General features: G+C 43.1%; 1 protein-coding gene and 2 non-coding genes across 4 annotated transcripts in view; all 3 read left to right on the top strand.

The window, feature by feature from the left end:
- The window catches only part of KANSL2 (KAT8 regulatory NSL complex subunit 2), a 16,591-nt gene extending 2,408 nt beyond the window's left edge, over nt 1–14,183 (top strand). Inside the window, exons 3-11 of one of the 2 annotated variants that reach the window (XR_012799949.1) lie at nt 1,801–1,979; nt 3,566–3,680; nt 4,475–4,638; nt 5,474–5,640; nt 6,360–6,456; nt 9,508–9,761; nt 9,881–10,069; nt 11,317–11,464; nt 13,773–14,183. Coding sequence is in view for 1 of the 2 variants with exons in the window: in XM_075591207.1 (XP_075447322.1) it covers nt 1,801–1,979; nt 3,566–3,680; nt 4,475–4,638; nt 5,474–5,640; nt 6,360–6,456; nt 9,508–9,761; nt 9,881–10,069; nt 13,773–13,892 (1,285 nt within the window). In the remaining variant the exon portion in view is untranslated. The remainder of the gene's footprint in view (nt 1–1,800; nt 1,980–3,565; nt 3,681–4,474; nt 4,639–5,473; nt 5,641–6,359; nt 6,457–9,507; nt 9,762–9,880; nt 10,070–11,316; nt 11,465–13,772) is intronic. The other variant, XM_075591207.1, reaches the window with a different exon arrangement.
- On the top strand, nt 6,596–6,730 carry LOC142491784 (small nucleolar RNA SNORA2/SNORA34 family). The gene has a single exon (XR_012800535.1). It is a non-coding gene; the product is annotated as a small nucleolar RNA SNORA2/SNORA34 family (small nucleolar RNA).
- LOC142491785 (small nucleolar RNA SNORA2/SNORA34 family) lies at nt 13,553–13,687 on the top strand. Its single transcript, XR_012800536.1, has one exon. It is a non-coding gene; the product is annotated as a small nucleolar RNA SNORA2/SNORA34 family (small nucleolar RNA).
- Nucleotides 14,184–15,611: the final 1,428 nt, after the last annotated feature.

Raw genomic sequence — 15,611 nt, 5'->3', positions numbered from 1 at the left:
GGTGCGTCTTCCTATTAGCCCATGGGAGATGCAAGAGCTTTAAAAAGCAGAGAGATGCTGGTACCTACTATGGGGGTAAGCATCTCTGGATGCAGGGGTCCAGTTCTGGAGCTTCCCCCCCCCCCCCCCCCCCTGCTTCAATCTTATGTAAAAAGAAAAATCGGTAGCTTGGATTGCACCATTTTACAAAGCAGATCTTAAAGCAACAATTGTGTGTTTTTTTTATTTAAAAATTTTAACCAAGGGGTCCTCCAGAGTTGGACTGCGCTGTCCCACTATTACTTTATTACTTACCAGTTTAGTTGAGTTTCTTCCTATCTTTAAATGTCCAGAAAGAGCCCTGGCAACAACACTGGAAATGTAATGCGGTTTGCTTCTGGGAGAGCCTTCAAATTCTGGAGGGAGGGGTGAGAATATCCACAAAATGGGTGGGATTGCTGCCTCCGATGCATTTAAAGCACTCAGTCTGCATTGATCAATGTTTTTTTGGGGGGTGTGTGGAGGTTATTTATTTTATTTTTTAAATTATGTAAAATCTTATTGGTAAAGGGGGTGTTTTTTTTTTTTTTTTTTAACACCCCCAATATTTCTTTCAGGAGATATGAGAAGTTAAAATGTTTCGGGGAGGTTAAAATGGTTTTCCTAGCGCCCAGTGCAGTTTAAATCTTACCAAGAGATTAAGAAAACGATGTTTAAAAAATAATGATAAAGCGCTGGACATGCTCAGGGGCCAATATACTAACCTTGCGTTAAACTCGTGTAGACTCCTGGGGGGGACAGCTGCTTTTAATCTCCCAGTCTAACTTGGACAATGCAGAGTCTTTCCCTGGGCGTCATTGATTAACGTTTCCCCTTGCATTATATTCCGAAAATTTGCCGTAGGGGGTTTCAGGGAAACGTTGGTGTAAACTGATTTTTGTGCATGTCTTTTAACCCCCTCACTGCCAGGGGTGACCGCAGGGCAGTGTTACTTTCGCTTGACGGGAAAAGGGTTAAGGATGCCGACCATTGTTCAGTTCTACAGAAATGTCCTGATAACCCATCCCAAATCGCACCTCCTGCGAATAATCACCATTGTTAGCAGCTTGAGCTTTGGGATTTTTAAGAACAGGGGTATAATATACATATACAGATCAACAGATCAAATAGTATTTCCTTCAATAGCTTTGGGATTTTAAGAACAGGGGTATAATATACATATACAGATCAACAGATCAAATAGTATTTCCTTCAATATACTAAACCCCCCCCCCCCCCCCCCCCTCATCCCTACTTTTCTTGTTGCATCTGTCACATTGGCTATTGTGAAATAAGCGTGTTTTTGATTTTGGAAACATTGGCGTTAATTACACATTGTCCTAAACTTAATGCACATAAAGAGACCCGTGAGACTTTGAAAGCTGTGTACTCCATCACTTGATATTTGAAGAGCTTGTTTTTGTTAATTAAAAAGTACACACACACAGTGGCACTGACAGTATAGGCAGTGTTTTACATAAAATGTTTGCAGGCAGAGTTCCTTCCTTTGCAGAGTTTACCATCTAATTTTGGTGATTTTTATCCAAGGTCACAAGCAGCTGACGCGGGGGTTTGAACAGAGTTCACCTTCAGGGTCATTTGACATGAATACTGAGCTATTCTTTCAGCCATTCGGCAACTCGAATGTTAATATTATTAAACCCTAATGTTGCTAAGTGGATGTGCACCCATATGTTTTGTTTGTGATGCATTATTTTACTTGCAAAATAGAAGAAGAATATGCCTGAGGTTCGCGCCTTCTCTATTCATTTCTCCGGTCAGGGTTTCCTTCTGTGCGGAGCATGCACGCAGGAATGCTTTAGCACTGCAGGCCCAGATGAAGAGGTCAAACCCAGGACCGACCACTGAGTCTCTATTGTACCAGCTAAGCTCCTATGCCCGTAATGAGCTGGGCTCCCAGATACAGGAGAGCAGTCGAAGCGAAGCAAGCAGGATCCTTGGTATGTAAAAGCTGTTCATCATATTACTCCTCTCAGTATTTTATTTTTGGGGCTGTCATACTCTTCTTCAGGCGGTTTGCTGCAGTTAGAAGAATGGAAATGTGTCCCCTTCTGTGGAATATGACACTGTTGTGGTACAAAATACATTTATATCTCTAGCTGTGGGGAAAAAATCTTCATAGGACATGGCTGCAAACCAGGACCAATTATTCTGATTTTCCCCCCACCCCCCATTTTCACCGTAACGATGGTCTCCTCCTTGTTGGTGTTAGATAAATAACAATATACACACCCTTATTCCTATATGTTTTTGTCCAGGAGGAAATGGGGAACAAAGATATTGGGATATATGTATACAGTATACAGGGCTTGACAAATTAAAAAAAAAACATATGCACCAAAAAAGTGTCTCTCTCCCCCCCCCCCCCCCCCCCCCCAAAAAAAAACCTCGCCCCCTCATTTTACCTGCTCACTAGTTACCGGCGGCGGCGTCTCCCGGCATTCTCCTGATTCCTCCCCCAGCAATTTCCGTGTCTGTCTCCGCTGCAGCTACCGTAAAGATGGCTTTGCACCATCAAAAGACGCCGCGTTGGCATTACACTAGGCGAGTGCATTTGTCGAGCCCTGTGTATGTATGTATCAAGACAATAGTGGAACAAAATAACTGCACTGTATGTATCCAAGAAAAAAAGTTCCATTGAAATCAGGATATTTTTTTTATTGATGCATCTTGTACTTTGTTTTTTTGAGGGGGGGGGGGGGGGGCTAGGGCCCTATAAATTGCTCCACTTTTGGCATGATTCATAGACCCCAATATCTAATTTGTTCACATTGAAGCCTTATAGGTGATATGTTTTTTTATAAATGTTTGTGCATGTTCAATGGTTTATTGTATCATGGGCTGTTATAATTTCTTTCATCTGCATCTTTGGAAATAGAATTATAATCCATGTTTTGCCTTCATCCTTTAAAAGAAAAATTTACCACTTCCTACTTTAGTACTGTGTGCTCATTTGCATGTCATTACCCAGAATCCCTGGCTGCAGTGGAAGTTCTGTATGATAAGAGATAATGGGGGGGAAAGCAGGTTGCAGACCTGTCTGATACATGTGAATCTGCTCACAAGGGGTATTTGTATTTACTGTACATAATTTGAGCTAGCATCCATTAGCCTAACTTAATTTAGCTCCACCATGAAGTCACTTGCCAAGTCAACACATTGCACTTGGTATGGTACTGTTTCGGTGCCTACCTCTAATCATAGTAAAAGCCAGCTGGGTCATGCATTGTGTGTGGGTTTGACAAAAAAAAAAAAAATGATGCTTGATTTTAACGTATTTAAGTGCAGCTGATCTGTTCATGGAAAAGAGTTGGGTTCATTGCAGGCTGTGATAACTTGATGGATATAGGTGCACAGTTCAGTCTGAAGAGACTTTGAAGTCTTAAACGGAACACGTGTGAGGTTATGGAAGTTGGTGCTTCATAGGTAGGGCAGTGCAATATCGGGTTGATTTAAATGCATAATGGGATTAACTCTGAATTCTGGCTTCTTTCTTTTCTTTGTGTGTTTGTTTTCTTTCTACCAGATGAGGACAGCTGGAGTGATAGCGACCAGGATACAGTGACAGTGGATCAGACGTGGAGGGGGGACCATGACAGTGAGGCTGATAGCCTGGATAGTGACCAGGAGGATCCTTTGAAGTAAGTGGGAGATATCTTTTGAGCAACCCTGATAACTAGCGTTTATATATACACACTTTACAAAAATAAAATAATTTTTTTTTTTTGTAGTGCTTTATCACCGGTTTGACTTGAGTCCATTCTGGTAACTTGTTCAGAGATTACAATTGGGCGTAAAATTCATTTTTAGAATAATACATTATTCCATATTCTATGATCACATAAGTAGGAGGAATAGTAGCATAATTGCAAATGGTGCAATTGGTGAACATATTATTTTGATAACCAGCGCAAGCACTCTGTGAACGTAAGTAAATTACTTTCTCCTTGTCTTGGTTACCGAAATAAGATACATGGGTTCATCATGCTTGTAAATGTCATGTAAAGCACAGGTTACCTTGTCAGCAATACAAAAAAACTAAATCCCAGTTTCTGTAGATGGGTACTGCTTGTGTGTTAGACTTGTAGGGATGCGCAAACTGGGGGGCGCGGCAGTGATAGAGGTCCCGCGCGCGCTCCCCAGGCATTTAAATGAAATGCCAGGGTACCGTGCGGGGCCTCTATAATATACACTTCACTTCCAACGACGCGTCGTCCTGGTAACCCGGCGTCCAGTGACACCGCTAGGTGACGTCGCCATGGCTATGTGATGTCACATGAATCCGCGCATCATTTGACGCCAGGGGGTCGCTAGGTGCCGAGGAGAGCAGGCAGGTGTGCGCACGGGGAAAAGTTTGCGCAGCCCTGTGTTAGAGCATTATCTATATAGCTGCATGGTAGGTAGCCGATCTCTGACCGTTCCTTTCCATTTTCAGGCACGCAGGAGTATACACTGCAGAGGAGGTGACTCTGATCATGCGAGAGAAGTTGATTCGACTTCAGTCTCTCTATATTGATCAGTTCAAGCGATTGCAGCACTTGCTAAAAGAAAAGAAACGCAACTACTTACACAGCCTTAGAGCAGAGCACGAAACAATTGGTATGTATCGTTTCTAAAGTCTAGCAAACAGTCATGTGAAGATGGTACTTTTTTTAGGAATCAAATGGTGTAAAAAATCCCGTTTCAAACAAAACAAACCTTTAGAGAAATACAGAAGTTTTTAATCACACAAGCCCCCTTCCTATTACAACTCGGGAGCCAATCCGGTAATGATCAAAATCCTATAAACTGTTATCTGGAGTTTGTTATGTAAAACTGGGAAGTTGAAAATCACTGTAGAAGGCACGGAAATGCTTGTTACAAGGCTCCACCAATGAGTGCTTTAAAAAATGAATTCAGTAAATATTATTTCAAACCTTAGAGTAATAAGATTAGTTTTTTGGATGGTATTGTCCCTTTATAAATGGTCACAATAGTCCACGCAGCAGTACAAGAAGGTAGTCCGACAATAAAGAGGTCTTGTGGTCCTCATGTATCACACCATTGAAAGGTGACCATGAAAATAAAAATCATATGTAGCTTTACGTGTGTGGTCACTGTAATGTTGAGATCGCACAACAAGGTAACATAAGGAAAAATTGCACTCTGCACACCATATCCCTAATGTCGCACATACATGGTTATCGTTGGTGCCAGCGACGATTTGCACTTTGTCACACCTTGCTTTGGTGGTTAATGAAAAGATGTATTTAAGTGGATGCAAAAGATAGGTGCATGCTTAGAGGAACCAAATATAATGGGGGGGGGGGAATGAAAAACAGATGAGTTTAAAAGGGAGGTTGATATTCAACTACCCAGAGAAACAAAAACAATAGTGACTGTAGCCATGTTTGCGTCCAACCTGTTGGTCACAGTATCCTGTCTCCTTCTCTAGGGAGCAGTCTTCTAACTGGCCCAGAGGGTCTCTCCTCCAAGGAGCACGAGAGTCTGAAGAGGCTGAAAGCACTGCGGCGGTACAGGAAACGCTACGGGATGGAAGCCCTACTGCATCGGCAGCTGAAAGAGCGCCGCATGTTGGCAACAGAGGGAGCATCCCTGCAGGTATGTAATCCATGGCACGCGCAGGACCCCTCAACTGGGGAGACCTTCAGCAATGAAGAGGCTAATAATATATAACTAGACTTTCTTATCCTTTTATCACCTGGCCAGTTTCATGGTATTTATTATTAGGAAAGTTTGTTTTTTAAACGGGTAATTTTCAGCTCTTCCTTAGGATGAGTGTAAATATACAGTGCAGAGATGGGAAGATCCTTTTTGGCAACACAATCTTGTGTTTATAGTCTTATCCATTTAAATCTTCCAGTTTTATTTTTATTTTTTTATTTATTTTTAAGGCACACAACCTAGATATGACACATCATAGTAAGACTTGACAGCGATTACATTTTATATTTTTTTGAGATTAGCTGTTGGAAATTGGGGGAAGATTATCGGTTTGGTTGTACTATCAAACAAAATGCAAAAAGCGCTAATTGTTACACAAATATATAATTATACATTTCTTTCACACTGTGTGTGATGTGTGGAAAACAATTAGGTAAATATCAATAAACTAACGTGTGTAGTCAACATATAAATAAGATAATATTAGTGCAACACAAGTCAAAAATAGTCCAGTGGTGTACACAGTGTAACCAATTTGGTGTCCTAAAGGTATAAATGGAGTTTTGGGCAAAAGACTAAAAAATAGATCAATGTGATAAAGGTGGCCTAAATTACAGCGTACTCAGATTGTAACACAACGGTCTCTTTGTCTGCAGGCTCACACCACACGCTCGAGCCAGCGATGCCTGGCTTTTGTGGATGATATTCGCTGCTCTAATCAGAGTCTCCCCATGACAAGGCACTGCTTATCACGTATCCTCTTGTCGTTTTTTGAAAAACTAGGAACTATTGTGGATGTCGTACTGATTTTTTGTTTTGCTGTAATAGTAGAACCGTGAACCAGTTAAGGAGAATACTAACCCTTCAGCCTGAGGGCCCATAGTTGTTAGGTATGGCCCTGAATCAAGGCTGGCGGCTTGCTGTAGCCGTTGGTTTCAAACAGGCGCCCAAAAGAACACCTTCCTATGGTCTGTTGGCTGCACCAGCGCTATTCAGGGTCCAGCCAATTCAGTTGGAAGGAACAATTGTACTGTTACGGTCTGCCCTGAAAAGGTCAAGTCTATAGCTAGAGTGCATGAAAGCAAGATCTCGTGAGTGAGGCCCACCTGTATGAACATGCAGGCTCAACGGCTAGAATTTTAGTTAGAGCCCCTATCCTGCTTGCCAACACACATCGGAGAAAACTGTATTATCGGACGCTCCTTATATCTGGGTGAATGCAGAATATGACATGTCTAAAGCACACACTTAAAGTGATGAACGGTGCAAATAAATGTTTGTGCACATAAATAAATTGTGAACTCAAACTGAGCAAATGTTAAAACATGTAAATACCACTCAATTGTGAAAATAAATGAATGAACACCACCAAAAGTGCATAAATCTCATGTGATGATACATTTAAAGCAGCTCAGAAAAAACCCTCTGTAGACCGTTTCTAGGTCTGTGCTATTCTTCTTGTCTTCCAGGTGACGGGAGCGCAAGGTGTTCACAGCATATATATCAGAAAATAAGAGTGGAAAACAAAATAGTGCGACCAGTGCGATTACGTGAATGCAAATTGGTTCCACACACAAATTTCCTCTGTGGTTAAGGCATGTCGGAGACAAATTCTCTCTCTGGCTGGAGCAGTGGTGAAAAGGAGCATCACAGTAGGTCTCCCCGAGGTAATGTGGCAGTCCTCTTGTTTTAGCTCAAAGATGAAAGAAACTCAGTGTGGTATGTTTCAAAATATATTATAAATCACAGCAAGTCAAGTTTAGATACACTCACATTTGAAACATGAGAAAAAGACATGGTACAATTGAAGATAGTTTTGGTCCGTGGTGTCTCAATCTCCGGCGCGTGTATCCCTTCTGTGTTCCTCCGTCACTTCCGGTGACGACTCGGCTGTGGACGGAAGCGGTTAGGAGCGATGGTTCTGGTTGCCAGGGCTCCTCGTCTCGTTCTTTGCACTGTAGGGACAGGTTGTACGCATTTTTAGGGACAGGTTGTACGCATTTTGCTAACCACTTCAGGAATCCTATGCTGTTGGCGGCACTGGTACCATCGCGACTAACCGCTTCCGCCCACAGTTGAGTCGTCACCGGAAGTGACGGAGGAACGCAGAAGGGATACGAGCGCCAGATATTGAGATGCCACGGACCAAACCCTCTTCACTTGTACCATGCCTTTTCCCCTCATGTTTCAAATGTGAGCGTATCTAAACTTGACTTGCTGTGATCTATAATATATTTTGAAACATACCACACTGAGTTTCTTTCCTCATCTTTGAGCTAAAACAAGAGGACTGCCACATTACCTCGGGGAGACCTACTGTGATGCTCCTTTTCACCACTGCTCCAGCCAGAGAGAGAATGAGTCACGGACATGCCTTATCCACAGAGGAAATTTGTGTGTGGAACCGCTTTGCATTCACGTAATCACACTGGTCGCGCTATTGTGTTTTCCATTCTTATTTATTCATATATATGCTGTGAGCACCCTGCGCTCCCCTCACCTGGAAGACAGCAAGAACTGGCAACACATACTGCAGCTTGAAGACACACTTGTAACATGTTTTTGATCATTTTTGTAATGGTTTCAGAATGTAAGGTGTTTTTTTGTTTTTAATATAGCTGTGGCTGAAAAGTGTAACTGCAAAAAGCACCATAATAAGGATCACAAATATACAGTTCTGACTGCTTTCATATGGGGTCAAAGCCAAGTGAGGAAATAATGCCAAGGATTTAGTGATCAGTTACATAATTACATAGTACAGCGGTGTGCAAACTGGGGGGCACGCCCCCCCCCCAAGGGGGGCGCAGGGTTTTAGAGGCCCCGCGCGCTACCCAAAGGCACTTAAATTAATTGCAGGGGAAGCGGCGAAGGCCTCTGTAAACCTTACTTACCGTGGTTCAGTCAGCATCTGGAGACGCAGCGTCAAATTACGCTGCGGTGTCATGGTGTTGCATGGCTATGGCAACGTGGCGTCATGACGCCGGGATCAACAGTAAGGAGGAGGGAGAGGGCGCGCGGAAAGCAGGACAGTTGGCAGGGGGGCGCAGGGGGAAAAGATTGTGCTCCCCTGACATAGTAGATGAGGTTGAAAAGACACGTCCAAGTTCAACCTATGCTAAATTTAGACGATGGATACTTGATCCTATATTTGTATTTACAGCATATTGATCCAGAGGAAGGCAAACAAAGAACCCAGTGGAATATCTGTCTCATAAGCTGTATTGTGATCCTTACAGAAAATGCTTTTATAAGAGGCACCTCCACCCCCTACCCTCTGCTCCCAGCACTTGCATGTGCCTGCCACTAATGTCTGCGAACACCAACAGTAATATGTACAACTGGCCCTTAGGCAGTGGGGTGGTGAGCACTAGCCCACAGCAAGTAATAGGTCACTGCATGCCAATCGGAATGTATTTACCAGCTTCTTTAAGTCCCTGGGGGGGGGGGGGGATATAAATCACCCCAAAAGTTTGGTAATCTTAAAATAATTAGCTTTTTGTCCAGTGGTTAAAAATATCAACTTTATTTTTATTTTTTCGTTGAGTATAAATTCACATTTAGAGGCAGCTGCCCTTCATGTTGGATGTCAAGAGATTTCAATTGCTGTATAAGTGCTGTAGGCTACATCTGTTCTGTTTAGCCAGGGTTTTGGAGATGGCTGTTGATGGGTACTCTATAATATTACATCCCCACCACATGTTTGCTTTACGGAGGAGGTGTGTGGGCGCCCCCCCAGCAAACCGTTTGCTGCTTGAAGCAAAATGTGTGCTAGTTTCTAGTGTACCTTAACTTCCACCTGCCCAGATATGTGCCAGGACAGCAACCAGGTTCTGTTCAAGCTGTGTGTGGGCTCAGAAGAGGTTCCCTGTAATAAGCCTCTTCCTGTCAGCCTCTCTGAAGAGCCCTGCTGTCCCCTGCACTACCAGCTACCATCACCCATGTACAAAGCAGAGCCAGTGCTGCCCACCCCAGAGCACATGGATGTGGCTCCTGTCGAGCTTTACCTGAGCACCGCTGAGCTGCAACCCACTGAGAACTTACCCTTTGAGTTCAGCGATGTGAGTCTTGATGGGAATTGTTCGAAATCAATCTTTTTGGTCCCCCCCCCACCTACCTGCCAGAAGTCTGTCCTTTCATAATCTGCCATTGCTCTTACACACTTTCCCTTCTCCACCAGGACCTTGATGTTGTAGGTGACGGTATGCAGTGTCCCCCTTCCCCTCTCCTTTTCGACCCTTCCGCCAATCTGCCCCTGAATGACATTTCAAGGACGCCGATCGACATCCTGGCTGCCGATGAAACACACAGGGCTGCACTAAGCCACACCCTGCTGACGGCAGAGTCTTTATTAGGCTCTGCAGGGCAGGTACGTTCAAAATATATTCTCTTTGTACCACACTACAGAATGTGTCTGCGTTTTATGACATGATTGTATTGAGTTACATTGCATAGTTGACTTTTCACTTGAAACCTAGACTGTTGCTCAGACATTAAAGGACAAGCTAAACTTGTGTACGGTCCCTAAATTCTCCTAACGATGTACCAGCAAGGCTAAGCATTTAGAAAAACTTTTAGTAGGTATATACAAGGCTTGCATATTCATTTTTGATTGGACAAATATGATTATTTTTTGGTGGGGTGGAGGGATTCTTTTTGCCTATGCCATTAAGACATTTATGAAACCTGAAATAACTAAGGGGTCCAGTTACTACAAAACATACACAAAGTAATTGTGCTCGACTAAACTGATCTCTGGAAGGATATAGACTTATTAACAGCGTTTTAGTCTGTAAGGGCCTGGGTGAATAGGTGTAAACTCCAGCATTCTCCTGGGGCGAGATTGAGAATACCTTAAAGAAAGAAAAACAGGCCAGCACAGCTTGTATAAGAAAAATGTATTACAATAGTAAAAATGTGAGAGAACACCGGTGGGCGTGGGGTGGCAAGGATCGTGGAGCGTAGAAATCCCTCAGCTGGGGTCTGTATGACGGTTCCTCCGGAAGTGATGTCATACACTCTTGCGTGTTTTTGCCTCCGCCCTCTCGTCTGCTGCCAAGGCTTCAGATAGTTAGGCTACCGCTCTCTGAACCTGCTCCTTCTCTTTGAGTCTGGCGTCCGCCAAACAGGGAATGACCAAACAGCGTCTGGCTCTATCACCAAGGTGCCTCTCAGCCCTATGCATTTCGCACACTGCTTCATCATGGGTTAATAGGGCTATCTCACATCTACTTAAATACCTGATTATGTGATTCCAATTACACAATTAATTCTTTTGAATGCATTAACACCTTCAGTCGGTTATATTACTCTGTGAACTGCACCCAATACCTGCGCACTGGGGTAAATTCTATATTTGAGCATAAATATCAATATCCATCCTTAGGATAATCCGTAAGAAACTATCCTAGCGATGTATAAGTTTCTGGGTTGGAATTGACATAATACATATAAATGTAATACATTTGTTCATAAAATACATGTATAAGGACATATTAACCTAAAGTTTTTATTTAAAAAAATACTCCTAAAAATGGGACAAGATCTAATTGCTAATTGGGTCCAGTTATTACTTGTTAAATTATTAATGGTGCATTTAAATATCTTTTTATATAGCACCCCCAGCTGTACTCGGCGCTTTACAAGACTGTACAGTACAGGGAACTATAATACAATAAGTGCAACAAACAAAATCGGACAATAAGAAAGGAAATCCCTGCCCTGGAGAGCTTACAATCCAAGTGGTATGAGTTAGAGACGGCAGGTGAGGGAATAAGTGCTGTAGATGGCAGTGCTTGGCCACAGTGGTTGGTATGGATAGTGCCCACGTGTCCAGGCTAATGCAATGGTTCATGTAAGAGATGCATTTCAGCATATAACTGGTGTTGAATGAGGGTGCTCTGCGTACATCTCCCAATGCTTTTATTTATTTTTATGTATTTAGAAACGTCTTGGCTTTTGAAATTGAATGCTGAAAAATACGCTTTCTTCAGGAGATGTTGACATTTTGTTAAAAAGGACCCATACTGCGGCAGTGATCTTGGGGTTTTTTGTTAGTTTGGTTTTGCTCTGACATTCACCCATGCGAAATTACACAAGTATTGATATGTTTTTGGTAAAAGCAGCTGTTGATGATTAGATCCTCTGGTGCTAGAAAAGATTGATTACATACTGTGACAGATGCTAGCATGTTGACTAACCATTGTCACCTAATTATTTGCATGGGTTTTTTTTTCCCTGACTTCTTATTAAAGCGGCAATCCAAGCAGCCTTTTATATTTTATCATTATTACATAATATTGAAGCAGGTGGTCTCCGGAGCTGAACACCATTAATTTCAGCTCCAGCATCCCCACTGCTTCTGGAGATAACTCCGTAGGGGGTTGCTGGTAGCTGCTCGACTGTGGTTCATTCAATGGCTGCTTTTTCAAAGCTCCTGCTGCCCAATAGGAAGCCGTGATACGGCTACCTATTGGGCAGCGTGACGCACAACATCAACATTCCACTGAGATACTGGCACCCCCTACTTAGGCAAGTATACCCCTGTCAGCCAGGTCCCATTTTAGCAATACCTCATATACAGGGCTCATCAAATGATGCGAAACGCTACTCGACAGACAAGAATTGTTTGTTGATATGAGCTGTGGTAGAATCCAATAGAGCTGGTAGCTATACTCAGCACACTCTCACAAGTCACAGAAACAATCCTGAATCTATCTAACAAAAATACAGACAAGAAAGCAGCTCTCCATTCCCAACTCGCTCCCCTTGATTCTCTCTGCATTTCCCCCACCCACTCCTCCTGATCTCACTGAGGTCCTGGCTGAACCCTGCATACAAGGTGTGTTCCTGTGCGGGCAGCAGGTTCATGTTTGTCGCCGCTTCTCTCTGTTCTGGTCCCGGAAGTTCTATTTTTTTTGTTTCCATGTCTTCTCGCCGGCTGGTAATATCTACTCTCACCGCGGGCGAGCTTATTTGTCAAGCCCTGCTCATATAGGCTAAACAATAAAAAAGGTACACGGTTTCTATTTCTATTTTTTAAATAAAGAACTGCTGTAATCCAGAAGAAGAAATGTAATTAACACAACCGGGCGGACCATTTGTTACTTAACTGGTGTAGATGTGTCTCCAGAATAAAGGACACAGAGGAAAAAATAGACAAGTAATTATCTAAAACACATCAATGGTCACATTTTGACCACACCCCTTATTTGTGCTTCTACCCTGGAAGTATATTTGAACGGTTCCATTGTACATTTTTGTATCTGCAATGGGAAGGCCATAATATAATCTTCCCATTTACACATGAATGTATCAATTCCACCCTCGATCTGTCCAAGTGTCAGACTTTTCACTAGACCCAACCATAAATACTAGTTTGTCCATCTCTTTTTATTGCCGTAATATGTAAGCCATTGAATTCAATTTTATTTTTAGGGGGTTGACGAGCATAATATCCCTTGGTAAAAGGCTTGTGGAAACTTCACAGGATCTCTGATCTCCAAAAATGAGACCTGATAACCAAAGTAAATGTCATTTTAAGGGTAGTGTCTATATACTGAAACATTGCACGAACACCTCTTATCCTCAATCCCGACAGCAATAGATTATGCCTGCATTTGGTAGGACATTTGCCCAGGATATTGTGTTTGAATGTAGAGAGATGGAGTGAAACCCATGCACATTAATGTAAATTGAGCTGAGGATGACCTGCATTTTTTTCTGTTGTATGCTAGAAGTAACATGTCCATATCCTTCACTTCCATCTCTCTATATGTTTGTGAATGTGTTTCTCATACAAATGCCCTTAAACCATGAAATAATGAGCCGCCTTCCTCACCTGCATATTCACTTGGCACTGAATCAAGATCGGCGGCCTGCTGTGGCTGCTGGTTTCAAGCAGGAGCCTAAATAAACCTCTTCCTGTGGTCTGTTGACTGTGCCAGATATATGCAGGGCCCAGCCAATTCAGTTGGAAGAGACATTGATTTAGAAACTTGTTTGGAGCAATAATGCATTTGCTTCCTTGACAGTCTATAAACTTTTTTTTTTTTCTCCCCTATTTTTTCTAGAGTCAGATCCAGACGGCAGGATCACCCGCTCCACAGCTGATGGACCATATCAGTGATAACTCTTTGGCACAGGTGATGTCTACAACCAATGGAAATTCAGACTCCACTTCCTTCAGCTGAGTTAAAGACGGCTGTTGGATGAGAAGGGGGACTTTGAACTCTTGATCTGTACAAGCTCTGTTTCAAATCATTACCTATAACCATCATTTGGGGACAGAAGACAATCCCGAAGGTATGTCGAGCAGAGACTGCCTTGGATAACACAGTATTGCCTTATCACGCCCAAAGCTTGAAGTATGGAGCCTTCGTTACTAGGTGTTGGTTAAGCCAGTTTAAAAGTGAGAAACATAAGCGCTTCATGTACTTGGAAAAAAGTGTATCTTGTGCATAAAATAAAGAAAATACCTTGAATGTGACTTTTTTTTCCCCCCCTTTAATTGGGCCTTAAGCCATAATGCGGCATAAATAACCCGCCATTTTTTTGTTAATTTTTTTTAAGCTATGGCCATGCAAATAGGAAGCTGCCATGTACGACCCATATAATTTTGCTGCCATTGTTTCACCTGGAGAGCGTTTTAAAACCACTTTCCAAACTGAGCAGCCAGGGCTACTGCTTTAAACTAGCAATGTTATCTTCAATTGGGTAATGTCTCATTATTTTATAACCAAAAGCATCTTATTTGTGTTCTGTTACCTCCTGTGCATTTATGTTGAGAATGCTTTTCTAATTCGATAAAAATAGTTCATGGTACAAACATCTCAGAAACGCGAGTGAAGTGCACATTTCCATGTAGAATAATATAATGGAGTTATAATCAAATGGAAGTACTTGGCCAATTAAAGTGGCAAAATGTGAAATCATTTTTTTTATATATATCGGCCGGGAAATGTAATATTGAATACATGTCCCCTCCCCCTGCTGGCGGCACATCTCCCCCCGCTGCTGTGGCATGTCCCCTCCCCCCCCTGCACCACAATGTGACTCCCTCCCCCCTGTACCTGCACCACACTGTGATTCCCTCCCCCTCCTCACTCTGCTGTGCGCCGGTCACAGGTCTCCTGCCCCTCACACCCGGGCCCGGCGCAGCTGACGTCAAGCGACGTAAAAACTCCGCTCATCCGACGTCATAACCCTGTCTTGAATCCCCTTCACACCGGCCCTGGCTCCTCACCACTGAGCTGCTGCAGCGGCGCTCCTCCTCCTGCACCGACAGCGTGTCACAGGAGCACCAACCCTGTCATCCCCGTTGGTACATCTCCCCCGCACATAATCCCGGCAAGGACACGCCTCCTCCATTAGTAGCCATGCCCCCTGCTCCTGCTCTAACAGATTTGCAGGACATCCGAGGGAAACTTAGAATGTCCATAATTTCGGAGGTGAGTGACATTGGAAGCTCAAAATAGTTGCGTTGACCTACAAATCCGCTGCAGAATGTCCAGTGACGGTCTCGTTGTGCTACGTGGTGCCGTTAAAGAGATTTCGATGCTTCTGACATATAAACAAACAGACAACTTAGAATTATAGTATAGATAGATTTTATAAATCAGCTCTTCATGCCATTTTTAATCAGCTGTAAAGCGGCAATTGAAGCCTGTAATTTTTTTTTATATATAGGATTGTAGCAGGTGGTCTCCGAAGCTGAACCCCATTCATTTCAGCTCCAGATAAACCCTGCTCCTGCAGATACCTCTAAAGTAAGTGCCGATAGCAGCTCTCCTCGACTGCCAGGCATCACCTAATGGCTGCTGTTCAAAGATCTCGCACCCAGCAGGCCAATAGGAGGCCCCGATATAATCGGTGCGGCTTCCTATTGGCCCATGTGACGCTCAGCCAGAGTG

This window comes from Ascaphus truei, chromosome 3 (genome assembly GCF_040206685.1).
Source record: "Ascaphus truei isolate aAscTru1 chromosome 3, aAscTru1.hap1, whole genome shotgun sequence".
NCBI classification, from domain to species: Eukaryota; Metazoa; Chordata; class Amphibia; order Anura; family Ascaphidae; genus Ascaphus; species Ascaphus truei.
This window is presented reverse-complemented; position numbering and strand designations above follow the sequence as displayed.